The 27,086-nt window shown below is 51.8% G+C and overlaps 12 protein-coding genes across 12 annotated transcripts; 6 read left to right on the top strand and 6 right to left on the bottom strand.

The window, feature by feature from the left end:
- The first annotated feature begins 305 nt into the window (after positions 1-305).
- BKA58DRAFT_380826 (heterokaryon incompatibility protein-domain-containing protein) lies at positions 306-2,975 on the top strand. The gene is made up of 3 exons (XM_046169943.1): positions 306-972; positions 1,027-2,568; positions 2,677-2,975. The coding sequence occupies exons 1-3, from the start codon at positions 683-685 to the stop codon at positions 2,687-2,689; spliced, it is 1,845 nt and encodes a 614-aa protein (XP_046027963.1). The 5' UTR covers positions 306-682; the 3' UTR covers positions 2,690-2,975.
- Positions 2,976-3,838: 863 nt separating this feature from the next.
- On the top strand, positions 3,839-5,789 carry BKA58DRAFT_437944 (transcription factor RfeF; the record flags this gene model as incomplete). The annotated part of the gene is made up of 4 exons (XM_046173540.1): positions 3,839-4,291; positions 4,398-4,704; positions 4,751-5,293; positions 5,341-5,789. 4 exons carry the CDS (start codon positions 3,839-3,841, stop codon positions 5,787-5,789), a joined length of 1,752 nt encoding a protein of 583 aa, XP_046027962.1.
- Positions 5,790-6,115: 326 nt separating this feature from the next.
- Positions 6,116-7,029, top strand: BKA58DRAFT_132692 (uncharacterized protein). Its single transcript, XM_046164427.1, has one exon. The coding sequence runs from the start codon at positions 6,427-6,429 to the stop codon at positions 6,883-6,885; it is 459 nt and encodes a 152-aa protein (XP_046027961.1). The 5' UTR covers positions 6,116-6,426; the 3' UTR covers positions 6,886-7,029.
- A 1,075-nt stretch (positions 7,030-8,104) lies between these two features.
- On the top strand, positions 8,105-9,905 carry BKA58DRAFT_132563 (uncharacterized protein). The gene is made up of 3 exons (XM_046164425.1): positions 8,105-9,070; positions 9,123-9,237; positions 9,294-9,905. Exons 1-3 carry the CDS (start codon positions 8,315-8,317, stop codon positions 9,818-9,820), a joined length of 1,398 nt encoding a protein of 465 aa, XP_046027960.1. The 5' UTR covers positions 8,105-8,314; the 3' UTR covers positions 9,821-9,905.
- Positions 9,906-10,968, bottom strand: BKA58DRAFT_132623 (uncharacterized protein). Its single transcript, XM_046164426.1, has 2 exons — positions 10,365-10,968; positions 9,906-10,296 (listed from the first exon to the last, which is right to left on the bottom strand). The coding sequence occupies exons 1-2, from the start codon at positions 10,839-10,841 to the stop codon at positions 9,991-9,993; spliced, it is 783 nt and encodes a 260-aa protein (XP_046027959.1). The 5' UTR covers positions 10,842-10,968; the 3' UTR covers positions 9,906-9,990.
- Positions 10,969-11,535: 567 nt separating this feature from the next.
- Positions 11,536-12,089, bottom strand: BKA58DRAFT_437939 (HotDog domain-containing protein; the record flags this gene model as incomplete). Its single annotated transcript, XM_046173539.1, has 3 exons — positions 11,536-11,875; positions 11,922-11,972; positions 12,019-12,089. 3 exons carry the CDS (start codon positions 12,087-12,089, stop codon positions 11,536-11,538), a joined length of 462 nt encoding a protein of 153 aa, XP_046027958.1.
- Positions 12,090-12,136: 47 nt separating this feature from the next.
- Positions 12,137-13,877, top strand: BKA58DRAFT_380800 (DRAP deaminase). Its single transcript, XM_046169942.1, has 2 exons — positions 12,137-12,158; positions 12,212-13,877. The coding sequence occupies exon 2, from the start codon at positions 12,319-12,321 to the stop codon at positions 13,786-13,788; it is 1,470 nt and encodes a 489-aa protein (XP_046027957.1). The 5' UTR covers positions 12,137-12,158; positions 12,212-12,318; the 3' UTR covers positions 13,789-13,877.
- Positions 13,878-15,698, bottom strand: BKA58DRAFT_380799 (uncharacterized protein). Its single transcript, XM_046169941.1, has one exon. It carries the CDS (start codon positions 15,532-15,534, stop codon positions 13,927-13,929), a length of 1,608 nt encoding a protein of 535 aa, XP_046027956.1. The 5' UTR covers positions 15,535-15,698; the 3' UTR covers positions 13,878-13,926.
- A 789-nt stretch (positions 15,699-16,487) lies between these two features.
- BKA58DRAFT_419389 (uncharacterized protein) lies at positions 16,488-18,281 on the top strand (the record flags this gene model as incomplete). The annotated part of the gene is made up of 5 exons (XM_046172709.1): positions 16,488-16,776; positions 16,855-16,974; positions 17,034-17,421; positions 17,476-17,544; positions 17,593-18,281. 5 exons carry the CDS (start codon positions 16,488-16,490, stop codon positions 18,002-18,004), a joined length of 1,278 nt encoding a protein of 425 aa, XP_046027955.1. The 3' UTR covers positions 18,005-18,281.
- Positions 18,282-18,360: 79 nt separating this feature from the next.
- BKA58DRAFT_380796 (WD40-repeat-containing domain protein) lies at positions 18,361-21,999 on the bottom strand. Its single transcript, XM_046169940.1, has 5 exons — positions 21,404-21,999; positions 21,188-21,327; positions 20,962-21,128; positions 20,222-20,768; positions 18,361-20,174 (listed from the first exon to the last, which is right to left on the bottom strand). Exons 1-5 carry the CDS (start codon positions 21,504-21,506, stop codon positions 18,534-18,536), a joined length of 2,598 nt encoding a protein of 865 aa, XP_046027954.1. The 5' UTR covers positions 21,507-21,999; the 3' UTR covers positions 18,361-18,533.
- A 169-nt stretch (positions 22,000-22,168) lies between these two features.
- BKA58DRAFT_419387 (ferritin-like superfamily) lies at positions 22,169-23,983 on the bottom strand. Its single transcript, XM_046172708.1, has 4 exons — positions 23,852-23,983; positions 23,549-23,788; positions 23,121-23,454; positions 22,169-23,071 (listed from the first exon to the last, which is right to left on the bottom strand). The coding sequence occupies exons 1-4, from the start codon at positions 23,882-23,884 to the stop codon at positions 22,449-22,451; spliced, it is 1,230 nt and encodes a 409-aa protein (XP_046027953.1). The 5' UTR covers positions 23,885-23,983; the 3' UTR covers positions 22,169-22,448.
- A 1,145-nt stretch (positions 23,984-25,128) lies between these two features.
- BKA58DRAFT_455019 (histidine kinase-like ATPase) lies at positions 25,129-26,784 on the bottom strand (the record flags this gene model as incomplete). Its single annotated transcript, XM_046174529.1, has 3 exons — positions 25,129-26,216; positions 26,259-26,480; positions 26,710-26,784. The coding sequence occupies 3 exons, from the start codon at positions 26,782-26,784 to the stop codon at positions 25,179-25,181; spliced, it is 1,335 nt and encodes a 444-aa protein (XP_046027952.1). The 3' UTR covers positions 25,129-25,178.
- Positions 26,785-27,086: the final 302 nt, after the last annotated feature.

Raw genomic sequence — 27,086 nt, 5'->3', positions numbered from 1 at the left:
GGCCTATAAGAGGCGAGTTGTACGCGTAAGAAGAACCTTTCTTCTCTTATCTTTCTTCTTCTGTATATAGGACAAATGCATACTCGTTAGCAGGCCTCTTTCCGCCCATAACACTTAGCCTGCGCGGCGCTTAACCTCGATTTTAGTAGGGCATTTTCGTTTCTACAAACAAGCTCTAGAGCGAAGTGTAGCACGCTATTGACCGAAGCAGCGGTTAGTCACTTTAGATTGATATGCCTCAACGGTGTGCATGAATGATTCCTCTATCACTTATTAGCTAAACTACAGAACCAGAACTTGAAAAACCCACCCTGTGTGTTACAAATAGGTACAAACAATTAAGCGCCCATCCCCCAGTACACCTGCATCCGCCCACTCGCTAAATATCCGACGCGACTTTTCGTCATAAGACCGGCATTTGATTCGCTGACAACGTGGCAATCACACACGGTGTCACAGCATATGCACAAGTCATGGGGTGTTACTTTTCATACATGTGCTGCCCTCATCGGCGTCCGAAACCCTCACACTTGTTGACACCCCGCCTCACGCAGCCTGAGCTTACTAGAAGCTTGGTGGCCAGAATCCTCATCTATCTCCCTAAGTTCAGCTACAGGTCAAGGGAACGCAGGCAGTCTGTTTTTACCCGGTCGGCCCCGCTTTGGACAGTCTCACAGGCGGCATGCCGGCTTTTGTATACAGACCTCTTGATCCGAACACTAATTCCATTCGGTTACTCAAAGTGTGTCCTGGAGAGCCGCATGAGCCCCTCCGATGTTTTCTCACACACGCAGAACTGCACGAACACCTTTTCTACCACGCACTGTCATATACCTGGTCTCCGGAAAGTGGGAAGTGTAGCATACAATGTAATGGAGTGAACATCGAGATCGGAAAGAATCTTGGGGACTTCCTACGTCGCTTTCGCTCCTGGAATGCTGATAAGAATGATGCTTTGTGGGTCGACGCTATCTGTGAGTACAGGTCAGCGAGACTAGTGTTTCAAAGGCGCTAACATGTGGATACAGGTATCAATCAAGATGATATCCAGGAGCGAAACCAACAAGTTACCAAGATGTTTGACCTGTATTCGACAGCTAGTTCAGTCATCGCATGGCTGGGAGAGACAACCCCCGAGGAAACTGTGGCGTATCCTTTTATACCCGATCACCATCCTGGTAGGCAGTGGACCCGAAAGGCCATAATAAACATCCTCCAGAAGCCATACTGGTGCCGCATGTGGGTTGTTCAGGAAGCATTGTTGCCACCGATTTTGGAAATCTGGCTAGGCGAGTACCGAGCAAATGCAGATGAACTGGGCCGCGCGATCTATTTGGACATTTACGACAAACCGGATATTCCAGGCCTCAAACTTCTGATATCTCGGGGAGAATATCGAACCTATAGAGACCCTAGGAGATCCCGGTCGCTTCGCACTGGTTATGACTGGCCACTAGAGTTTGAACTCCGGTGGTTAATCGAAGAATTCTCCGAGTCTCAATGTAGCGATATCCACGATAAAGTATACGCACTGCTAGGTCTTACATCGCAGAATCACGAGACCGCGCATCGTCTTATTCCTGATTACAACATGTCGACTAAGCAGCTGTTCGTAAAGCTTCTGCAAAACCAATGTGCAGGTGGAGAACCGGATCTGTGGAAAGAGCGCGACTTTCTTAACCTGTTTCGTCGTGTGCTGGCACTAGATCGTGAAGAGATTGCAAGACACGCGCTTGAGGTGGCACCAGGTACTAGGGATAGCAGCTTTGTACTCGCTCGAGGACTTGAGATAACTGCATCACTGCAATTTCTCAATGCCACAGACGTACTCTATCTTCCGTATCGGTACGAGTACTGGTATCATACTAGGAAAGGGGTCCAGCTTTCCTTACCACTAGATGTCCAGAGGACAGTGAAGTCTTTTAACGCAGGACCCGAACGTATGCGTGCTTTCAAAGACTTCTTCAGGTATCGCTGGTTGGGTAGCCGGCTGGTAACTTCCAGTGAAGCCGCCGTGGCTTTGTCTCAAAGAGCTTTTATCAACGCTCTTACCGAACAGTCGCAGCATCGAGCGACTGAGCGCAACAGACACCATCGAACCGATCATGGCAGCATGTCAGACATAATGTCTTGCGCTATCACCAAGAACACACAAGAATGCTGGGCCTCGATGCAGCAAGTTGCAGAGGAAGGCGACACTGGTGAGGCCACTCACCCCATAACGTATCTTTCGGGTGAACAAATCTTGGCCAAGGGCACAAGACTTGCAGTATTCTCCGGCGCAACGCATCTGCACAACGCCCTAGTGTTAGAGGTATACAAAGACTACCACCGTACCCCACCAGAGACGAGATACGAAGTCCAAGGCATTGCTTTTATCTTGGATTACGGAAGCCTCCATGACCCAGCTCCAAGCAAGGACATTCGCTTCAAATATTGTAATCTCCCAAGTCTGATGGACTTCCGTCGAGTGAACGTTCTAGATGAGGCTCAACTTAGTACGATACTGGGAACTGCGCTCGCAGCAGAGCGTGGTGAAAGATTTACCGAGCCTGGGACGCTAGACGGCTATGACATTAGCGTGGGTATCAGAGAGAACTACTTCGAAACCAGCTTGGAGCGATCTAGAATTACTACCAAAGAAGGTAATGGGCAGTATCAGGGTTCTGTACGTACTTTGAGTTCCTAGACACTAGCTTTTTAACAGAAAGTAGATGCGGTGTCTTGAGTCAGCGACACCGTGCAAGATCACCTTGAAGCAACGGAAGTATCAAGATGCGCCGGCTTAAGTCGAGAATTCGAACGCTTGTCGTAGTTTGATGGTGAACATGAGCGCGTTAAGATGTTTTAGACTACACAACTCCAAGCATCACGCGCCCTGTAAGCTGTGGGCGCAATACGAATGTATAAGCGCTTGTAACTGTCAGTCGGATCGATTGGAGGCGCAGCAGGGTCCTTGACCAGCACATTCGCATGCCTCAAAGACGTTTGGTACGAAATCCGGTTGCCTGGTGATACCCCTCTCGTTCGTGGCGTCGCTTATCCGAAGCCTGCAAGCACAGCCTCACGCGTGCCCACATTGCCCACATTTCATAACAAACAGACACGGCGCGCAAATGAACAATGGCCATGTGGCGTTAGCCAATAGGGACGTGATCAGGTTAGGGCTGTGCACCGACGGGGGCTTAGCAGGCAAGGGTCTTGCGTGTCAGCTTCGGCCTTTGCTAACATCGCAAGGCATACATTATAACCTGACCTTCCATCTCAACCTTGTCTGATTTTTATCTCGAGATTCAGCCTTGTCCGACATCCTCAATCCTCAACCTCCTACTACGACCTCTACACGTAAATAGTAAGATGGGTGTATGTTATCGGCCAGCTCCTTGGCTGCCCCTCTATACCCCGCATGCGTCATTCGTGGCTGATTCGTAGCAAAGCTCGCAAGTAAGATGCAGGCAGCTCAGGCTGCGTCTGGATATCCTCCTCAAGGTGGGCAAGGTGGCTACGTAAGTGTCCAGATGAAGGGGTGTTGTTGGCAATGATTCACTAATGCAACGTAGCCTGGACAGCCACAGTATCAAGCGTATCCAGGTGCCCAAGGTGCCGGCGCTCCCGGGGTAAGCCCAAAGCTCCTTCTTTCTCTTTGTCACTTGCTCTGCGTCGTCATCGCCCTTCTCCTACCCGCCACTTAAGACTGGGCATTCGCAAGCCTTTTCCCTAGGCCCCACTTTGCTTTTGGCTTCCAATAAATTATCGCCCGCCCGGAGCATGTCCACTCTGGATTCAACCCGCCACACTTCGTCCCTAGACCTAGCCACACATGCCTCTATCAAGCAAGATGTCATCTAGCTACACTGCCTACCAGCCCAACGCTGGGCAGGCGCCAAATCCTTATGCGCAACAACAACAGCCTGGTCCTCCTATGCCTCCGCGTCCTGGCTCTTATGCGCCGCCACAGTCACCTTTTGCGCAACCGGCAGCTCCCACCCATTATGGCGCATCTTCACCGTATCCACAAGGGCAGTCAGGGTATAGCAGACCCCCTCCACCACCGCCAGGACAACAGCCTCAATCTCCGTATTCTCAGTCATCATTCCCACAGTCTCCACAACCAGGTCAAGCGCCCCCTGCGCAATGGAACCAGCCACAGATCCCGCCGCCATATGGACAGCAACCACCCCAACAGCCTTATCAACAGCCAAGCCAATGGGGACAACCACAGCAACCCGCTTATGGACAGGCACCGCAGCAATATGGACAGCCCTACGCCCAGGCTACTTTCCAACCAAATGTTCGTACTAATCTAGATTTTTTCGATTTGAAAAATTACGTATGAGCAAAGACGTAGAGCTATTGATATTTGTTAGAAATCTGTATCGAAACTAACATCTCACTAGGGTGGACCACCAGGACAGCCTCCGCAAGGTCAGTATGGCGCACCTCCGCCACAAGGAGGATACGGCGGCCCGCCCCCTCCTCAACAGGTTCAGGCCGGACCAGCTGAGATTGCGGGCTACAAGCAGCTTTTGCAAGCCTGTATTCAAGAGAAGGGCCTCCAGAACTTCCCAATCTGCCAAAATCTTGACCAGATTGCCCAACAAGCTCCGTCCAAGATCAACCAAGTCATCTCGCGCTGGAAAATCCAAAAGGAGATTGCCAATGACATCGTTAAGCTAGCGCTTTACGACATTGTGCTATATATCGGTAAGCCGCTCAATTCTAGAATGCTGTTCAAGCTGACACCCATTAGATGACAGTGGATCCATGCAGTTCGAAGAGGAAGGCAGCCGTATCACGGATTTGCGCCTTATTCTGGATCGAGTCTCATTCGCCGCAACTCTCTTTGACAACGATGGCATCTCTGTCCGCTGCATGAACACCGATCTTTCAGGAGCTCGCAACCAACAGGGTCGACCTCTCCAAGATGGCGTCGCGACTGAGGCTCAGGTCGCAGAGATCATGCGTGGCGTCAACTTCAAGGGCCTCACACCCATGGGTACCTCTATGGAGAAGAAAGTAATCCAGGAGATAGTACTCCCGAAGGCACGCTCAGGACAGATGCAGAAGCCAGTATTGGTCATTGCCATCACCGATGGGCAGCCGGCGGGAGAACCTTCGGGCGAGATCTTCAAGGTCATCAAGGAGACTTACAGACAGCTCCAGTCGACGCCCTACGGCCGTGGCGCTGTCGCTTTCGAGTTTGCTCAGGTAGGAAACGATGTGACCGCAAGGAAATTCCTCAGTCAACTCGATGAGGAACCCGAGGTTGGCCCTATGGTTGACTGCACGTCCAGTAAGTCTCATACAGTCCAGACTAGACTTGTGCTAACGCAAAATTAGACTTCGAGAACGAACAGGAAGAGATGATGCGCGCAAACCCTCCTGTTGATCTTACACCCGATCTGTGGATCATCAAGCTTCTCCTCGGTGCCATTGATCGAAGCTACGACTCGAAGGACGAGAAGAGCAACCCAGCACCTGGCGGGTACGGCGCACCACCCGGCCAGTATGGCGCACCTCCTCAAGGTTACGGTCAGCAGCCACCCCAGGGCTACGGTCAACAGCCCCCGCAAGGCTATGGACAGCAGCCACCCCAGGGTTACGGTGCTCCCCCTGGTCAGCATCCGCCTCAAGGATACGGTGCTCCTCCTGGCGCACCTCCACAAGGCTACGGTCAACAGCCGCCTCCACCAGGTCAATATGGTCAGCAGCGACCGCCCCAAGGAGGCCCCGGCGGATACCCAGGTCAGCAACAGTATGGCCAACCGCCACCAGGTGGCAGGTACTAGGAGTGGGGCCATGTAACTAGTTGCAATAGCGTGGGCCCTGGGTCAGATGAGGGCTCAGTGTGGGACTGGCATAACCCGTAGGTCTAGGCAATCGTCACTAGTGATCGTTTTTGAACAGCTTTACGCGATATGTCATTACGACTCTCTTTACTCCGTGAGGAATGACTATCCTTATATAAGGTACTCTAGGGCGGATCTTTCAGCAATAGACAACCCTGCAGACAGTCTAGTATTTGACTAATAACTTGCTTTATCAAACATACATGACGCGTTGTGTAAAATAGTCCTATCCTTTATACGCCGCAATTATCGTTGTCAAGCAAGCATCGCGATTCGCAACTTCGAGACGTGGGATATGAAATATGAAACTACACGATGCTTGAAGCTTTGTTTAGCTTTCAAACAGACACGGAATATAGTGCGAGCTATGTGCGTTGCTGAAGCCGCGTTCGCACAGCGTTTGCGACGCTTCACCAGCCAGCTAGCAATAATGGATTCACTGTCTGAGCGGGCCGTTCATGTGACTACCATAACGAGTTGCTGACTTCAATACTCACACCAATTCAACTACCGTTGACTACTAACGGATCTCAACATATCCAATCACCGCATACTCCCCAACACCCGAAGCACAACCATGCTAACCAGCCCTGCGCGTCTCCACGGCGCAGCCTTGATCGCATCAACATACCAGATCAATGTTAAATTCCTACCACCTTCTTGCTCCAGCCACTATCACACGCACATCTGCGCTGTCGATAACCCTGCAGAAGTAGTTCGCACACGCGAACACCGCTCATCCAGAACAGCTGCAAACGACTGGAGACATCAACATTTCACATGGGACTCTTCCGACCCTGATCGTGGTTACAACGTCAGTATAAGAGTCAAAGGCGAGCTGGAATGGGAGAGAAATAATGAAGATGAGGAGACGGCGCGGAACATACGAAGTCTAGCGGAGCAGAAGGGTGAGAGGGTGCCTGATAAGCGGGAGGCGCTCGTTATGGCTTGGTTGGCGAGGGAAGGCAAGATGGCTATCGGTGAGTTTGGCGTTTGTCAAGACAGGTGGTGGTTTACAATACTGATGAGTGCTTAGGTCGTGCGATCTACGAACCGGATTTCGGGGTAAGGGATGAGAAGGAGTTCTTGATCATCAGCAGCAGAGATAGCGAGACCGTGGAAGCAAACCTATATGTAGATGGCAAGGAGGAAAAGAAATTTGTTGCAAAGGCTGTCGGGGAGAATCATTTCGACGTTGTAATGCTGGCTGGAGAAGGATTTGGCTGAGCATCATAGGCGGAACTTGCAGCAACAGTACATGTCAAGGTTACAACGAGACTGAATTGTATGAATGGATGTGATAGGGTTCATCTGATAATACCAATTATACCAGTAGTGTAACAGGGTTACGGGTTCTAAATACATCGATTAAGCCCTCCACCGTCTGTCGTAACCCATCCAATGCCTCCTGGCGCGCATTCGTAGTCCTCCCCAAGATGAATTGGTCATCACGACTGAAGAGCATGCGAAAGCTGCCTTGACGATTACACTCTAGAGCCAGATTCAAAGATAGTGGACTAGTATCGACGTGCCCCTTAACGACGGTGATGATGAAGCGTAGGTTATCTGCTTACATTAGCTCTTGTATACCACATAGGTAGGCGTCCGCGGAGCGGGACAGCAACGCTTAGAAGACTTACTCGCGAGCTGATTTTTTTCTTCAATCGTCAGCTTTGATGTCACATCCATGAGCTCTATGAGACGAGCGTTGAGCGCATCGCTTGATGGCATGTTGAATTTTAGGGGTGCTAGCTATGTATCGATGCTCCATTGAATGAGAGCGCTCCAGCTCGTGCCTTATAATTGGGCAGGGTTGCTGCACGCGTTGCAAGCAATCGGGGTGCTTGTTAGACTTCAAAGATGTCATCGTGCTCGACAACAGTCTAACACGTTACTCAGAGCGATAGATTCCTCCATGGTATCGCCTCTGGCGTCGGTTTGGCGGGCCCAAGCCAGGACCTCGCTATTGAAGCGCGACCCTGCCAGACGTGGGAACCATCAGCATCGTCGCATCCGCCGAGAATGGAGTCTAAGAAAACTATGAGAATCATACGATAAAGTCGTGATTTGTCGGCTGGAGATATCGTTTAGGTAGAGTAGGAAGGCGCGATGTTCTCACAGCTCACGTGCGCCATTCAACCGACTCTCCCGGCACTGAAGCTAGTCCTCCCCACATCAACCATTCTGCCGGATCAACTATCTCATCAAACGACGGTAACAGCCCCAAACCTCACTGGCCTCATGCATCCCCAAGACAATCTAGATGCAGGCGCAATGCAACCGCCAAGCAGCCAGCACGTTTCAGCAACAGGGGTTTCGGAGATCATTACTCGTGAAACGTGGCTTCCTATCTCGCGCGATTAATTCTTCCGACATCGAGAATGTGGACGTCTGACTTCTTCAGTCTTTCTTTTCCTTTTAGCATCGATTGTGACAGATAGATAAGAGAGCGAAGAGCTTGGAAGATGGTCACAGCAACATGGCCGCGGCGACGGCAACGACCTGGTTACTTCGCTGTCTCTACAGCACTTTTATGTGCATCGACCGTTAAGGCGGAACTCTTCTACACAGCACGCAGTCCCGTCGTTCAGGATGGTCTTATCAACAAACCTTCAACAGTTTGTCCCGTCGCTCAGGATGGCTACACCTCCGATACCTTCCCATGGACGCATCACCCTACATGTGTAGACGTCATACTACCAAGCAGAGAGAACGAAAACACAGGATCAGGTGTTCATCAGACATTCTGCGCGTACACCAATGCCGACTACAACAACGGTCGCGGAATCAGCTTCGTCGTAAGTCCCGAGGTCGCGGCTAGCGTAACGATGGAGACTTTTGGCATGAGCATTGGGGGCATGGAAGGCCAGGTGGGCGAAGAGATGGGTATGTGGGAGGTAAAATACGCGGGAGAGAAGGGCAAAGGGTTGTTTGCGAAGAAAGACATCGCCGGGATCTTTCCAGGCGAGAGCTTGATCGTGCAGACTCCCGTGCTGTTCGTCGCCAAGCAGATACTGGAAATACCGGAAATGCCGAGGCCACAGCTCGTGTTGAAGCAAGCAGTCGATCAGCTACCGACAAAGACTAGAGACATGGTCAAGAAATTGGACGTCAATGTGGATGGCACTGTCGAGGACATTGCCATCACGAATGGCATTGCTGTGAAATGGCCATGGGTTGACGAGCTTCCGGAGCTCTTAGCAGTCATCCCTGAGGCTGCTGTAAGTCATGACTGATGGGCTTTCCGTTGAATATCTTCTAACTTCAATACAGCGCATCAATCATGCTTGTCGACCAAATACTCTATGGCGTTTCGACGACTACACCCTCTCATTCGAAGTCTTCGCTCTCAAGGACATCAAGCCAGGAGAAGAGATTACAAGAAGCTGTAAGCGACCATCCGCCGAAGAACTCAATGGAAGTACGAATCTAATTACTGCATAGATGGCTTTGAAAGACGTTCTCGCCGGCGTCGCGTGAAGTCTATAGAAGCTAACTTCGGCTTCAACTGCGCTTGCCCTCTATGCACCGCGGACGATGACACAATAATGGCATCCAACGACCGCCTCTCAGAGATCAAAGCTCTGAAATCTGTTCTACCAACTGACCCAGAGGATTCGCCACAGCTTCTCGGTCTTCTCCCCAAACTTATTGAGCATCTGGAAGAGGAAGGGCTCCTAACTGAACTACCACAGTACGAAGAAATCCTAGCGTATACGTGGAGTAGTTTCGGAATTGAGGATCGGGCGAAATACTGGGCGGGGAGGGCGCAGAAGCATTGGGCTGTTGTAGCAGGTAAAGAGAGCTGGGAGCAGAGGAGGTGTGGGGAGTTGGAGGCGAATGTTAGGGGTCATCAAACTTGGATGACTTGGAAGGGCGATCCTTGGGAGGGTGTTGGTGAGGGGCATCCGTGGGATGAGAAGGAAGGAGAGGGACATGATCATGATCATGAGCATGGACATGAACATTGAGTAGTATTGCTGTCGCACCGAAAAAGGAGACGAGTCTGTCTCGTAAGGTAAGAAGACATCTGTAGGGCTTCTCATATTGGTCTATGTACTATTCAGCGTCTCTGAAACAGTCAGCATTTGCATCATACAACAACAGCCTTCATTTTGTACACCTCAGTTCTGTAATGATTTTACTCGAAGAACTTCCCATCTCCATGCACACGATCCAGCCTCCAGACAAGCGTCTCCATCTCCGTCTCGCCCCAACCACACTCTTCAGCAGCCTTGCTCATGCCATCATTCAGCGCCTTTACGAGGTTTTCATCCGGTGACCCTGCGAACTCATGTATAGCCAGCCAAGTCGAAGGTTCAGGGTGGGGCTCATCGGTCGTTGGCAAACCCTTGAGAGCACGAGACTGCGCATTAGTCCTCGCGTATAGGAGCTTGAAGCGGAGTGTGCGTATAAACTGTGGTGAATTTTCGAGTGTGGAGATTTCCTGGGGCACTGATATCAGTATCAAATCTAACAAAACCACCCACTGGGTGTGGCACAAGGGGAGCGTACATTTTGGAACAAGGCAGTGACTTGTTCTTCTGCTGGCTGCTTCTCTGGTCGAATACCCGATGTAATCACATACTTCGGTCCACCTCCTTTTCCCTCTCTTCTCTTCGGTGTCTTACCCACAATGCCCAGGTAACTAACATCCATATCTGCCAAATCGTAGATCACACCACTACCGGGTAGCGCACTGCTCTTAAACCCTATCTTCTTGAACTCGTCGCCTAGCGTAAAAGCCAAATCATCCATGGGGTAGCTGGCCAGAAATGGCTTTGGGTTCTGCTCGTTGGCAATAGGAGAGGACTTGTGGCTATCGACGAAGCGGAAAGCAGAGTCGATGCCCGACGTAGAGACTACTTCGGGAATGTGCTCGTTGTCATACCAGGTGAGAAACGTCGGCTCGGAGAGTATGTCGCGGGCGGAGGAGGAGATGCGGGAGCGGACGAAGAGCATGCCTGGGCCTTGGATTGCGGAGGTGGACATGGTGGCGTGTGTTTGAGGTCTTGAAGACGGAGATATGAGCTGCAGAATGTTGGATTGGGGGAAAGGAAGAAACAATGCGATGAGTCAAGATATGATGGGCTTTTGCTGTGGGGAGATATGTACAACGCCCGCCCGCGCTGGATGAACTAAAGCCCACGCAAATAGTAGATTTGGAGTATCGGAAATACATTGCCGAAGTGTGGCTAAGTGTTACCCCACCTGTGCTTATTCGAGAACACTGATATCTCTTTGTGATGAGAGATGGCAGCAATGTGTCCTGTTACTCGTTATGCTACCAGCCCTATACACGCACATGGTCTAATAAGCGGTCTCGTGTACGCGCTTTCCCTGGTACATCAATTCCTCGTCATCGAGTGATCGATCCGGTCGGTGCTTCGTCCAGAACTGTGTGGAGATATGTAATGTTCTCCCAGTCCTGAATCATGTAGCGGCTCCGGGTGCTGAAGGCTGCATATACGCTGAGGTTGGCACTGTTTTCACGGCGTCCAATGCTTCTCGATCATAGCGAACATCGCGACCGAGTGATATCATAGCGTGCGTTGCGATACTCGTCGCTTGTAACACCGTGTTCGCCTGTCGTCGGCCGTCTCTCAGCATGATGTTTGTACAACGAACATGGATGGATTGTGAGTGTTGCTGTAAAACAGCTCGGAAGCCCCGATCCCAAGGTATGTCATAGCTTTGGCTTCTCCGCCAGCAGCTTTTCGAGACCAATCTTGAGCTGGTCACTCATACCATCCTTTCCAGGTCGGCGACTGTCGCGGTCAACGAAGACGTGGACGAACTCGCCAACGGCCTTGACCTCTTCGTGGCCCCTTTCGAAGACGCCGATTTCGTATGTTACCGAGCTCTTCCCAAGCTTGTTCACTCGTAACGCGAGGTCTACGACGGAGGGGAACTCGACAGGGGCGAGGTAATCACAGTGCGAATGTACGACGAGGCCGATCTGTGGGGAGGTGGGTGGATGCAGTGAGCAGTGCTGGATGAGGTAGGTGTTGACTACGGAGTCAAATCTGCTCATCATTAGTAAGCGTCGCTTGTAAGAGTGAAGAGACATACAGATAGTAATAGACGCTGTTGTTCATGTGGTGGTACATGTCATTGTCGCTCCTTCCTGCTGTCAGTACGGAGAAGGGCCTCGCGCGAGAAGACGCACCATCTTGTTCTGTACTCGAGTTGAAACTTGTAGTCGCCCCGTCTACGCGACTTCAATGCCTGCTGTGCCATGTTGTCTCGTCTTGTGGTTGGTGTTGGGGCAAGACGCGTCTCGGAGATGAAGACGGCCGGCTAGGTTGGCTGCGTCACCCATCAGCCTCGGCTTGCGCAACATGGATTTCTCCCACACGCACCTCAACCCCTCGACCCCGCGATTCTGGCGCCCTCTCCGCGCATCCTCGCATACCTCGCCTCCAAGGGCCGCCTGCCTGTTCCCAAGACTCGCACAGGCTCTCCCTCCATGGCCCTAGTGCCCTCGCCCCCGCGCGACAAATACCCGCCCCTGCCCAACGACAAATTTCCCTGGAAGGAGCCCCCGGCTGTCGCAATCACGCCCTGCGATCCCTGGCCGCGGCCATACTACCTCGAAGATGGCCTGCGCAAGGTCACGCCCTACCACTTCACATACAATACTTTCTGCAAGGAGAGATGGCGGGGCAGAGAAATTCTCGACATCTTCTCTAGCGAGTTCCGCGACCGCCCAGCCGAGTACTACAAGCAGGCCATAATAGAGGGACGCGTAGTTCTCAATGGCCAGCCAGTGCCGAGCACAAAGACCATAGTCAAGAACGGCGATGTCATATCCCACACCCTCCACCGGCACGAGCCTCCGTGCACCGCGCAGCCCATCGGCATCGTCCACGAAGACGACAACATGATCGTCATCAACAAGCCCGCGGGCATGCCCGTACATCCCGCCGGACGCTACAACTTCAACTCCATCATCGAGATCATGAGGGCCGATCGTGGCTACAGCTGGAACCCCTTGCCGTGTAATCGGCTGGACAGGCTCACCAGCGGCATCATGTTCATTGGCAAGCACAAGCAGGCGGCAGAAGAACTGAGTGCACAGATCAGAGGGAGGACGGTCAAGAAGGAGTACATCACGCGAGTGGTGGGTGAGTTCCCAGAAGGAGAGATCCTCTGCGAGAAACCCATCCTGCAGATCAGCCCGAAGCTCGGTTTGAACCGCGTGCGCGCAAACGGAAAGGAAGCGAAGACGGTCTTCAAGCGGCTGGCATACTATCCACCTAAAGACGACGGAAACAATGGCGGGAAGCAGGATGGAGAGACAGGCCCTAACGGTCAGCCGTGGAAGAAACTCCGCGGCTACTCCATCGTGCGCTGCATGCCAGTAACCGGCCGCACCCACCAGCTGCGCGTTCACCTCCAGTTCCTCGGTCATCCCATATCGAACGATCCTATATACGCCAACCAGCGCGTCTTCGGCCCCGCCCTCGGCCGCGGACAATCCGAAGACGAAGATGACGAAGACATCATGTCCCGCCTCTCGCGCATGGGCAAGGAGGAAGTCGCCGACGCCGTCGCATACCACGACGAGATGGTTGATGCCTACAACAAGAGGAAAGCAGAGCGAATGACTGGGGAGAAATGCAAAGTGTGCGATACAGACCTGTATAGCGATCCGGGTGTACATGAGTTGGGCATCTACCTGCATGCGCGCAGATACAGATGCGAGGAAGGGAAATGGGATTATGAGACTGGCTTGCCAGATTGGGCGTTGCCTCCACCTGGATATGAAGGCCCTACTGAAAGCACAGAGGAGTCTGATCCTTTGGCCGTGGACCTGAAGAAGCTCGGTTTGGAGGACGTAGATGAGCCGAGCAACGCGACACCCACAAACGGCACCAAAGATACCAAGTCAGCAACTGTATCGGAAAAACCAAACGCTGCCAGCGCAACCGCCTGAGCGTTGATGCGAAGGAATCTGCTGTACATATAAAAGTTCGAGCATATAGAAATTTTGAGATACCCAACAATGTATTCCTACTAGCAACGTCTTGACGATCGTCTCTAGTGATGAGAACTCTGCTTCGTACGAGTCTAACTAACCATTGCTATCGCCATCGCCATCATCCATCATATCTCTCGTCTTGCTGGATCTCGTACGTTGATGCTCAACAAGGTCTTGATCGTCCTCATCTGCATCTGCCTCGTCGCTGCATTCAATGTCTTCTTCATCCTCATCGCTGTCTTGGTCACTGTTCTCGTCTTCATCATCCTCTTCGTCCTCATCATCCACACTACCCGTCTGAGGCGTCCCTTCCCTCTCTTTCAACTGCGTCCTCAGACCCTCCAGAATAGCGCCCAGCCTTAGTTTCAAATCTGGATTCCAAACCTGACTTATTTGACCCTCCATCTCTTGGATCTTGCTCCTCAATTCTTCCGTTACCTTGTCTTCCTCGTCGTCTTCTTCGTCGCCTCCGTCGGCACAAGCTCCAGGGCCTTCTTCGACTTCGATCTTGCCTCCGAATGCAGCTGCGAAATCATTGGCGACTTTGCGGTTAGGAATAGCAAAGATGATGTTTTCGATTGACGGAAATGTCTCAAAACCAGTCGACGGTGACTTGCTGTTCTTCTTGCTTCCAGACGAAGGATGAGAGCTACGACCACCCAACACCTTCACAAAAGCCTCCGCAACATCCCTAATTGGATTCCCATAAGCCCCAACGCCCCACGCCCCTAGTACTAACCTCTTCACACCCTTTTGTTCCGCTATCCTCAACACACCCCTAATCTTGCTCTCTACAATCTCTCTGTCTTTCTTGCTCAGCCTCTTCTCCTCCTCCTCTTCTTCCCCTTCTAGTTCAGGAAACCGCAACATCCCCGCACTGATAACATCGACGTACCAGCGCTCAGTGGGGGACAGCTCGCCGGCGCTATTCCCGAGCGGAAGGGCAGAGCGAAAAACCAGTACATCGTGTGTGTATATGCCGCCGTATTCCGGGAGACGATAGAAGGATTCTTTAAGTGAGGGGAGGAGGGTCGTGCGTGCGCAGAGGGATTCTTCGGCAGAAGTAGCACCAGTTAGGAGACCGCCACCTGGACGGAGAGGAGAGGCCATGTTCAAGATACATGGGTTCGGCTGTTTCTTCGACGTCTGCCTTGGTGTATTGGCCGCGGTGGCATCGTATAATGAGGGGCGGGCAAGCATATGTGCAGCTGTGAGGGCATCCGTCGTCATCATACGTATACTTCGCGGTTTCCTAAACGGACTGGATGGTGTTGTTGCACTACTCTTCAAGTTGAGGTTTGATAATCCTTCTTCGAGAGAACCATTGCGTTTCTTGCCTCTTCCCTTTCCTCTTCCTTTACCAGCATCTCTTCCTGCATCACCGTTCATTGCCTCTTCCTCTTCAACATCATCCATCCCACCTTTGATCTTCCGCCTTCCTTGACCCTTCCTCTTCACATACCCCTTCTCTTCGTCACCCTCAGCACGTGCACCATCCGTACTCTTACTATCCTGCCCTGCTGTGCCGTTTGGTCCGGGGTTCGGAATAAGCTCACTCCCGTCCACACCTCGCCTAGCTCTTGCATTTGATGCCAATATCGCGGGAACAACCTTTTTCACCACGTGCCGCGCTTGTTTGGCTCGAATGTCCTTGCGCACGGCGGGTGGCGCAAGACCCTGAGATTTTTCGGTGCGGCCCATGACTGTGGGGATTGCCCTTATCTCTAGTTTTCTGGTTGCGACAGTGGAAACCTCGGTAATAGAAGGAGGATACTTCCCCAAAAATCAGAGAGGGTTCTGGCAAAGTAGTTGCTGCTATTCGCGAGTACTATGTTGGTTGGTTTGGTCGTCGCTGGTTGGTTGAGACTATGACGTTTTTGGGCGGGTCTGGAGCTAGTGGAGCTAATACCCTTCGCTCGTCGAGCAGCTCCCTTCTTGCTTTTTGAATCCACCACAATCTTCAGGCTCAGGTCACGTTTCGATAAACATGCTGCGTGTGCGCTCCATTTTGTTGCTTCCATCACACCCCAAGCGTGGCTGTACTGCCGATAACCCACTCGTACCATTAGATCCATAGGTCTCGGCGCGGGAGAGTAGGGAACTGTTACATAACTGCGATAGATCTGCAGTGTCTCAAGGACTTTGACCCTCGTTAATCGAATCTCGCAGAGCTCGATATGCGTTCGACGGTTTAGTCATTGAAGGGAAGATTGCGCGGATATCCACAGCAACGTGCCTGAAGAAGACTTGATCTCCCTCCTTCATGATCACAATCTGGAACCCAGTCCACAATATGGAGAACAAAGCCGCCTCCGGGCCGTCTTATTTTAATTTAACTCTCAGCCCTCGTTCCTGAGAGGCAATTCAGGTTCAACACTACGCGCGTTTATCACAAGGTGGGCACTTCGCTCCACCAATTTGTTCTTGTGAAGGAGACCTCGCGATTGCAGCATATGAATGAAGTGGGCACGACCCAGCTCAACAAGAGCAATAGAGGATACTTGCATTCGTACTCTACCACGTATCAAGTCTTAGCAGTTTCGCACAGCTCCTGCTGAATCCATATAGATACTGCCTTCCTCTCCTCTTTCCTCCATTCTTCTTCATCTCTCCTCTCTCCATCTACTACTAACAATTCGAACATCAAAGACAAGATGTTCTCTCTAGTCCAATCTCTAGGACTTCTTGCTTTGATGGTAGCAACCGTCTTCGCAAACTTCGGCAACAAGTTGGTTTGCGATCCTCTCGTCCCGGGCTCTGGCCCAAAAGTCTTCCCGGACACCCCCGAGGTTTTCCAGGCTTACAATCCCTTCTCCGATGCTGCTTCATCGGCCGTCACTCCCGCTGGCTACGTCCAGGCTTACTCCAACCTCCTCACCACGTACGATGAACCATCGCAGTTTGTCCACTACGTGACTATGGACTCGTACGATGTCGCCCGGTGTAAGTACAACTCTGTGCCGAAGAGCATCACACGGACAAGTGCACCATGGCTTCAACAAGTTTACTAACTACTTTCAGGTGCTGCCGAGTGTGACAACGACGCCAAGTGCAATGCTTTCACCATCTTCTTCGAGCGCCAGCCCGCCAATGCGCCTCACGGCGTCCACTGCCCCAACCCTGAGTCCACGACTCACATCAGTACGTCTCTTCTTTCGGAGATTATATGAAACATGAGCTAACTTCCTGTTCACCTTCAGAGTGCGACTTGTGGTCCGGCACCATCCTCCCCAGCATCGCCATCAACGAGGGTCAGACCCGTGAGGACTTCCACGTCGTCATGGCCGGCGCCAACGCCTACGTCAAGGACGTTGTCACGCCCGATGTCCCTGCCGATTATGCCCTCGAAAAATATGCCCTCGGTGCTGCCATCGAAGCGCCTCTTGACTGCAACGGCGAGGACACCTACATGGGCCTTGCGTACTGGCAAGACGGTAAATTCGACGCTCAGAGGTGCATCACTGCTTGCGGGGAGACAAATGATGCTTCGGGCCGCCAGTGCCACTTTGTCAACACGTACATGCAGCGTCGCAACAACGTGCCTGTCGTCCAGCACTGCGCCATGTTCTCCAAGTACTGGCCAATAGAGTAAGCTATCCCGCAAGCCGTACCTACTGTGAACTTTCTCTAACTGAAACGCAGATTCGCTACCAACGTTGGCCAGCTACGTGATAACGATGAGATTGACATCTCCGAGACCGACTCTTACGGGTAAGTTCTTCACTACATTCCTCTCAACATATATTAACTCAGCTACAGTATCCGTCATATCGTCGACGACTTCGCTGCCTGCTTGCCCATCGACAAATCTGCCTCGGTCGCAGCCTCGACGCTGGCGACCTTGACTCGCGCCAAGAACGTGCTTGCAACACCGTCTTCCTCCCCCTCCTTCGACTACCCCAAGATCGCTCCCGAGACTTTCAGCGACTGGGATCCCGTCAAGGAGACTACTACATACATTACTCCCACCGCCTCTGCTTCTTCCTTTTCTTCCTTCAACACGCCCATCATCGCCGAGGAGACCTTCTTCGACTGGGACCCCGAACACGAGACCGCTACGTTCAATAGGCGTTGGCTCTTCAGTCATCGTCACCAGCTTCTCAGGCCCACTAGCGCAGCCATGATGACTGATGTTCCTGATTTCGCAGAGGCATTTTCCGCGATCCAGTAGATCGCTCCATGGCTCGCTACGACTTATCATATCATTAGAGATGGTGTCCAGGATGTAGAGTCTATTTGTTCAATTTCGTAACGCAGGAAGGGGAGCGGACCGGTACAGCAGACTTTGACACGGACATGATCAGTTGTCATGATGCTTGGCTTTTCGGGTTTGAACTGGTTTCCTGAAGCATGACCGACTTTGAGTAACATGCTTGGACCACAAAAAAAAATAGAAGAAAATAGAAGAGACCGAAAAACAATATAAAAAATGAGAAAATTGACATCGCAACCTCTGTGTTCCGTATCTAGTGATGTGATGATTAGTACGATTGAAACGAGAACTTGGTGTTGGCACTTGACGAACTGCAAAATGCAGACCTTCTCGTGAAAGTTTGCAAAGTAACTGGATATTGTTTCTCATATGCGTACTTCATCGTGCTGCGATACACTTCCAACCCAGCCCTGTGCGCGAGTAGACACCAAAGACTTGTAACCTGCAAGACTCCAACCCCCATATGCTCACAAACGCCTACAACGCATTACTTCTTGCTGTCCCCCTCCTCCTCACTCCTCTCATCCGTCAGCCTACTAATCTGGCTAAGTGTACTCATGCGACCCAACAGATCCGGTCTTTCTGCTTCCTTCTTGTTCCCAGCTGTCAGCGCACTCTTATCACGATTTGTCCAAAAGAGCCAGCTCTGACCGTTGTACAAAGCAAGAGGGTTTGTAGAACTAGCTCTTTGTCCATGCGAATCCGGTTCGTCGTCTGGGTCAGCAGTAACAGTGTACGGCTCTTTGATTGGTGACGAGGCTTCAGATTGTGATGCACTGCGTAAAGAGGTGGTGGTCCGGTCCATGGATATGGATGTCTTGGGTGTGCCTGTGGGCTTGGTGTCGAATGTATCGTTGGTTTTTGTAGGATGTAGGACGGGGGATTCGTGGGGTGTTGAGTGAAAGCTCAAAGCGGCCAGCGACTTTCGAGGTGAAGCGCTGCGGCGAGGAAGAGAATTCGTTGAGTCGAAGCTGGCGTGCGAGATGCTTTGTCGCCATGTCATGATTCGGTCGTTTGGTGGTTGTGTAGATACGCTGTCACGCCGTGATCGGCTAGTCCGCGATATGATGCTGCTGGGTCGTCCGATACCCGATGCTCTCTTCATGGACGCGGCGTCCCATTGTTCGCTCAAGCGCATTCGTTTTTGATGGGCACAATCTTGTCTAAAAACTTTCAGCGCTCCGGTATAGTCCGCTGTAACGATGATATTGCCGCCTCGATGTGCCGAGCGAGCAACGTATGCTGGGCTTTCGGCAGCTTTCTTGAAGTTGGTATCTGTGGGTGCGGGTGTTGGATGGGCTGAGCCTGCTTCTGTAGGTGCCCGTGACGAAACGACAGATTCAGCTTTTGACACTAGAGTAACCGGTGGTGGATTGCAGAGGTCGAAGATGGGATCTTCTGATGCGCTGAGCAACTGCCGTGTCTGGACGGGTGCGATGACAGTACACGTCGTGATCGAATTGTGGGCTTCGAACATCTCCACCGGACGATGGTTCCTCTTTTCGCCCTCTGCCGTAGATGTCGTTGACCAAATGTAGGTTTTCCGATCCTCACTTCCACAGATGATATGTCCACTGCTATCAGCGAACGTGGCTCGTATCTGACTGCAGTTATTTTCGTGGCCACGAAACTTCATTTCTAGAGTCTTGTCCTTCATGTTGTAGATGCGCAGCCTCGAATCATTGCTCGATACTAGCAGCTTCATCTCGCCACTCTCGCTTCCTGGAGGCCAATACGTCGCTTGGATTCCTGTAATCTTACTGCCCTTTGCGTTTTGGCCGCGAGTCGATTTTACGTGTAGTTGCGCCTGCCATTTCAATCCTTCGGTATCGTAGAACATGCAGAGTCCACCGAGGGTACCGGCTATACACGTCTTTCCGTCGGGTGTAAACGCCACTGACGTGATCATGTCTGGAACAGTGATCGAAAACGCCACACTCTTGTCGGGGATGCTCCATAGTCGCAACTTGGCGTCAAGCGATCCAGCTAGGAAAAACCGATCGTCCGTAGGATGAAACTGAATAGAAGGAACAAAGTCGGAATGCTTGAAGGTACATAGATTTTCGTCTCTGCTAACATGCCAGAGCCGAACGGTTTTGTCCATGGAAGAGGATAACAGGAAGTTGTTCTGATGGGTGTTAGCTAACTACTTATGGTCAGGCAAACTCGACATACCTTGCTCCAGCTCAAGTCCAGGATCGTCGACGTATGTCCCTGGTATTCTCGGATGGGCTTCTGCTGAAAGACTGGTGCGCTGAGATGGGCATGCGGATCGCTCTCGGCAATCTCATGCGCGCGACGTCCTTCTGGGCTATCAATCACGGCCCACACCCGAATGACTCTATCCTGACCACCAACAGCAAGATATCTCCCATCTTTGCTAAATTCAACCGCCCAAATAGGATTCTGAGTAGCAGCTGACCCAGACTGGGGCGCAGGGTTTGATCCAGCAGCGGGAGGACTCTTCTTATCCGATCCGGAGCGTAATTCCTGCGCCAGGAAGACACGGTCAAACTCCTTCTCCTTCTTGAACTTTGTCCTCACTTTAATGTATGCCGGAGGATGTGGTATCTTCGGACTGAAGCTGAAGTTGTCGACATAGAGCTGGGCATCCATACCCTCTGGTCGTTGGTCGTCTGCCTCAGAGCCATTATCGCTTGCGCCATCGAGGGTGCTCTTCTTCTTGTTGCCTCCGATGAAGCGACTAAGGAATGACACTTTCCTACATGCATAGTCAGCCTTACCGGTCATGTCTGGGGCTAGCGTCGGCCATGACGATCAGGCCAACAAGAGAGCGAAGCGCGAGCTCAGCCTCTATACGCGGGTCCTGAACCTCAGTACGAAATACGCGCTAATCCTTGGCATGTAGCCGTGTGACATTCCCTACGCTCTCTTGAGCAAACATGTGCACTTACTTCTTGTCTGCCTTACCCCCGCTTGTGTCACGAGTTGTCTCTCCACTCAGTTTCTTTTCTGCGTTCGTTTCGTTGGGCGATGTCGGCGATTGGATCGACAAGGGCTCGGTGTTCTGCGATCGTAGTTTCTGTACGGCGGGCGACGTATTCGTTCTTTGGAGGATTTGCTATACGATAATGCGCAATTAGCGTCCGTCTCCGCATCTCGAACCTTATCTGTACATACTTGCGAGAGCGGGTCCATGGGTGTTTCGGGCAATCTCTCTCCATCGCCAATGTATCCATTGTGTATATCGCTTGCCGGTTGCGCAGACGGTGTGGTGGGGCTTCGAATTTTGGCGGAGAGCTTCTTGTTGGACAATGGGCCTATAGATCCTGGAGTAAGCATCTGTCAGGTTTCGATGTGGCTTGGAACAGCAATCGATGCTGATGTTCGACGTACCGTCAACTGTAATCGAAGACGCATTCTCCTGGTTCTGGACGTAGGAGCCTTTGCCAACGGCAGGTGGGTCTGTCACCTTGATCTGGGGTATGGTGTCTGCCATGTTGACTTGTCACGAAGCGGCATGGATCTACCCCGGCGCCACCCCAATGGTACTTGACAGTCTTCGCTGAACAGACGGATTTGCGTGCTGCTTCTTGATTCAAGTGGTAATCATAAAATATTTACGCTGCACTAGAACAGCGATAAAGTCGGATCTTGTTGCGGAGGGTCGCGGATGTTTACGAGCTAGCCTGTCGTTGTCTGGTGCACCAATTCTGTGCGCAAATGCAGGGACAGGATTACCAATATCCCCATAGCGCGCGATTGGTCAAAAGCAAGTAGTCAAGATGTTGCAAACTGTAGGACTGAAGATGGCGCTGGACAGCCTGCAAGTATCGAGCTCGCTTGTGGCAATTCCACAAGATGGCAGCCGCGGGACGCCTCACGCATAGCTGACGTCATAGTAGGCGGTACCTGAGCGAATCCTTCCAAGGGCAAGGTTGCGCGCCTGGGTGGCGCGTAGCATCTGCAGAGGAAGTCGCGCGCATGAAGGCTACTGCGAGTAATCCACGTGGTAGGAGATATGGGCAGGTATCGGCAAAGCTTGGTTTGCTCAAGCGCATGCTGTCGCGTGGCGTGTCGGACCGAAGCTGCACGCGTTATGCACGACCAACATCATCGAGGCCTTCACGCGTCAGTGGAGATGTGGTAGTGAAGACATGTGTATATGTAAAGGTGTGTATTCGTAATTATTCAAAATGATAAAGTCGTTGATCCCATCGCTGCCGCGTTCCATAGCTATCCTACCGCATCTCTCATCCAAGAGGCCCATCCTAGCTAGCTAGCAACGCCATGACTCCAAAGTGCGAAGAGTGGGTACTTCAACAAATGCAAAGGGGGTATGTGAACGAAGATGCCCGGCATCAGTGCCAAACCCAAGCGTCCAAAAGTGTTGTACAGTAACTAAATCGCAAATAAATAGCAAAAGAACAAAGCGAGGCGTCTAGAAGTCTTCATCGAAGCAGAAGTCTCCGGACTGGCCTTGCGGCTCAGGAACGGGCGATGATGAGCCGTCCTTCTCGTGCTTCTTTGTGCTAGCCATGACACCAGCCTTCTGGTAGTCACCGACACGCTTCTCGAAGAAGTTGGTCTTGCCGGCTAGCGAGATGTTCTCCATGAAGTCGAAGGGGTTGGTGGCGTGGTAAGCCTTGGTGTTGCCAAGAGCCAACAGCAGACGGTCAGCAACGAACTCGATGTATTGGCACATGAGCTTGGCGTTCATGCCGAGCAGAGCACATGGCAGAGCGTCGCTGAGGAACTCTTGCTCGATCTCAACGGCCTCGGTGATGATGGCCTTGACAGACTCCATGCTGGGCTTGTTCTTGAGGAGAGAGAAGAGAAGGCAGGCGAAGTCGGTGTGCATACCCTCGTCGCGGGAGATGAGCTCGTTGGAGAAGGTAAGACCGGGCATCAGGCCACGCTTCTTGAGCCAGAAGATGGAGGCAAAGGAGCCGCTGAAGAAGATACCCTCTACAGCAGCGAAGGCAACAAGACGGTTGGCGAAAGTAGAGTTCTTGTCGGAGATCCATCGCATGGCCCAGTCAGCCTTCTTGCGGATGCAGGGAACTGGAATGCGTTAGGTGATGTTGCAAAGCACGTTGTAGGTATAACTTACTGTTGTCGATGGCGTTGAAGAGGTAGCGGCGCTGCTTGGGCTCGCTAATGTAGGTGTCGATGAGAAGAGAGTAGGTCTCGGAGTGGACGTTCTCCATCATGATCTGGAAGCCGTAGAAGCATCGCGCCTCGGGGATTTGTACCTCGCTCGAGAATCGCTCGACAAGGTTCTCGTTGACAATGCCGTCGGAGGCGGCGAAGAAGGCGAGGACGTGGGAGATGAAGAAGCGCTCGTCATCGTTCAGGCGGTTGTTCCAGTCGTGGAGATCCTTGGAGAGATCGATCTCCTCTGCGGTCCAGAAAGAAGCCTCGGCCTTCTTGTACATCTGCCAGACCTGTAGTAGCCATGTCGTTAGCATGAGTATCGCTTAAGTGGAGTTTGACGCGTCTAGTTACGCGTAAAGCGCGTTAGATCGGAGTGGGGCTTACATCGTGGTACTTGATGGGGAACAGGACGAAGCGGCCAGGGTTCTCTTGAAGGAGGGGCTCTTCGGCCTCCTCATCCTTAATCGTGGGCGCGACGGTAGGCTTAACCTCCTCAAGGTCATCCTCGAAGTCATCTGGGATGCCGACGATGGGCTTGAAAGTGTTCTCCTTCTGCGCCGGCGAGAAGTCAAGCTTCTTTGCGGGCGAGGTGTTCATCTTGAGAGAGTCAATCGCAGATGCGACCTGTTGACGCGTTAGCATGGACGCGTCTTGCAGGGTGTAAGTACCGGAAGTATCGCGACGTACCTGCTTGGAAGGCGTAGACTCAAGAGCAGACATTGTGAAGAGAAAATATGTGTGAAGCTCTGGATTGTATGTAGAAAGGCGAATGTGCAGTCAGGATTACAAGAAGTATCGCTGATGTGGGCTGATGATGGTTGTGGTGTAGAGAGAGACGAAGAGCAGACGCGACTTCACTATAAATCCGCGTCAAGACGCTAGCACGTGACTGGGCGATCGGTTTTGGCCAGCCACTAACGCGCCTTCCTCGCGAAAAGACGCTATGATCTCATCCATGTGCGGCATCGATCACCGTGACTTTGGTGCCCTATGAACACCCGACTAAATGCTGAATATGCCTGAACTACATGGTCGAGTGTGCGCATTCCAACGACACCCATATTGCGTTCTTTCGGTCTGTTGGTCGTCGACAATCACCGTCAACGTCTTCCAGCGCGTCGCCCAGCCACGAGCTTTCACGTAAAAACCGTCTGTGCCAGACGCGTCGCAACGCGCTATGAGTCGAGTTTCCCCACCACAACATGCAAGGGCCGTTTCCGCGACGAGTTAGTCCTGCATTTGGCGGCTGAACAAAGGCTTGGAAATACATTTGAAACCCAGATTGGCCCGCCTTGACGCCCGTCTCGACGCTTGCATTGGCTGCCCTCTGGCCGTGCTCGTGCCGGCCTCGGATCAGATTAGATTTTCTCTGATAATGATCTGACGCTGATGGCTGGTTGGCTCCACTCGACTCGTCACACGCCGAATTGGACTTGTATTGGCCTGAGAACGCGTCGTGAGACCGTGTTCCGTCTATGCGATGCTCACCTTCCCCTGACTTGGTCCCTTATCCCACACATACTTTGTACGAGTTTGCGATCTCGATGGCGAGACTACACGAGTGATCCCCACTAGTTGACTGGACGACGCGTGCTCGGACGCGTCTGAGGGTAGTCGCACTAGGTGTGGGGGAGACCACTCGGCTCACTATACGGCGGAAGTTTGCATAAATATAAGATCCGCTAGATGTCAACGTTCCGGAAGCAATTTGGGGGCTTTTCGATAGAGGTTTAGGATGAGTCAATCTTTCATCGTAGCTGAACCACGTCATCTACGGAACTATATTCATGGTATCTGCGGCGTGACCGCCTGTACTGTAGCCATGCCTGATCTATGCTGCCATTGCGTGACTCCTTGACTCACACTACTAGGGGTGACTAGAGTGCGTGTCGCATTCAACAGCAAATGTTTTGAGTAGAAGTATACATTACCTTGCACGCTACCTGCTTGCTAAGATATAATAGTATGTATGTATGCAGCAAACCTTGGGATGAACGCCGCATCACCACCCACCTCATTCCCCTCTAATCCCCAGTCCCCGGATCAATGCCACCAATTCCGGGATGCGGAAAGGTTTACAAATCGCCTCATCCACGCCTGCTTCTTTCGCCATATCGATCTGTTCTCTTCTCGCATTCGCACTAACAGCGATAATCGGTACATGTCCGCTCAACTCGCCATTCGTCTCTATCTCACGTATTCGCCTCGTGCACGTCAAACCGTCCATTATAGGCATCTCAACGTCCATGTGGACAACGGAGAGAGGAAGAGGCGGCGTCACGCTTGGCGTTGGGGAGAATGATGTCCGTGATAGTTGGGAGAGGGCCTCAAAACCGTGGTTTGCAACGTGAATTGTGTGTCCCAGCTTTTTGAGTTGGGTTGATAGCACGCGTTGGTTTATGAGGTTGTCCTCTACGACGAGAATGTAGTATTTGTGATCATCGATTACTCTCCCATTTTCCTGATCTTCCATGGGGACGGCGGAAGGTAGTGCTCCGTCGGGGGCTTTGATATCGCCCTGGATGATCTGAGCCTTGGACCGATTCGGCAGACTGCCATTCTTATTGTTGCCGTTTGTGGTTGAAAGGGTATTTGGATCTTTTGCCCTCCGTGATTTGATGTAGAATGTGAATGTTGACCCAACATTGTGAACGGATGATACGCCGATGCTTCCGCCTTGCATTTCGGTGGGTTCGCGCGAGATGAACAGACCTAAGCCTGAGCCGCCATACTGAACATGTGTTTTTGGGGTCGCCTGCAAAAAGCGCAGGAATAGTTTGGCTTTGTGCTCGGGCGACAGACCGCATCCCGTGTCTCTGACAGTAAAGTGTAGGTAGAATGGCTCCCCGGTGTTGTACCATTCAGCCTGCGTCAAGAAATCTTTTCTGACCGCTTCCTGGGGCACATACTCCACACCAGGCATCTGATCTGCCTTGCGTGATACGCTCATAATAACGTCGACTTTGCGCACTTCTTGGCTTTGGGTGAACTTGATGGCATTGGTGAGCAAGTTGATAAGGACCTGTAAAACCCGGCTGGGATCCAGTATCGCCTAGTCGATGTTCAAATCCGCAACGGACAAGTCGCATCTCACTTCTAGATCTACGCGAGCTTTGTTCGCCTCGTCCTTGAATATCTTGTAAGCGTCTTGTAGAAGAGCCGAGGGTTGTATCACTATGGGGTTGATGACTAACAGCTTTGAATCGAGTTTCGACAACATCAATATATCATCCACAATTCGCTTCTTGTGGGTAGCACTAGCTTGTATCGTATCGACTGCATCTATACTGGTGCTGATCAAGCCTTTTAGTTGTGTCTGAATGACAGGTTATAACGCCAGGGTATCTCCGCTCGCGAGTCCATTCATCTCGTTCAGGGATGAGTGTATGAAGTCCGCGCATTGTACCATCGCGCTCAATGGATTCAGCATCTCGTGAGACGTCATATCAATGAAGTTCTCCTGTTGCCTTTTTGACTCAAGCTGAGATGTCGATGTACGAAGTCAGTGTATGTCTCACACGCAGTTCGTACATAGGAAGATTTACCGCCTCTTTGAATCTGTTCTTCTGCATAGGTCCAGCCCATATCATGTGACTGACATCAGTCATCGTTCCCGTCATAGTCCCGATGCGAGAATACAAGTGGGTGTCTCAATACCGTCAAGGTCCACCCACCTCTTCTCGAGGTTTATTGAGAAGGTATGTGGTCCCTGTTTGCGTCTGGCGACCTCGACTTCATTGATTACAACAGTCTATCAAATCGCGACCGATAATAGTTCGCCAGTCTACTTGATCAATGGGTACTTTGGGATGGTCGCTAATGCGGAACCATTGGTCGTTGCAATATCTCATCGTCAAGTCTGGGTTGAGATGATATAAACCCACTGGTACAAGCTCTGTAAAGGAGGCTAGACGTCGCTCTG

Source organism: Alternaria rosae (genome assembly GCF_020736505.1).
Source record: "Alternaria rosae strain MPI-PUGE-AT-0040 chromosome Unknown BKA58scaffold_3, whole genome shotgun sequence".
In the NCBI taxonomy this organism is placed as follows: Eukaryota; Fungi; Ascomycota; class Dothideomycetes; order Pleosporales; family Pleosporaceae; genus Alternaria; species Alternaria rosae.
The sequence above is the reverse complement of the archived record's forward strand: the minus strand, read 5'-3'. Positions and strand labels throughout refer to the sequence as shown.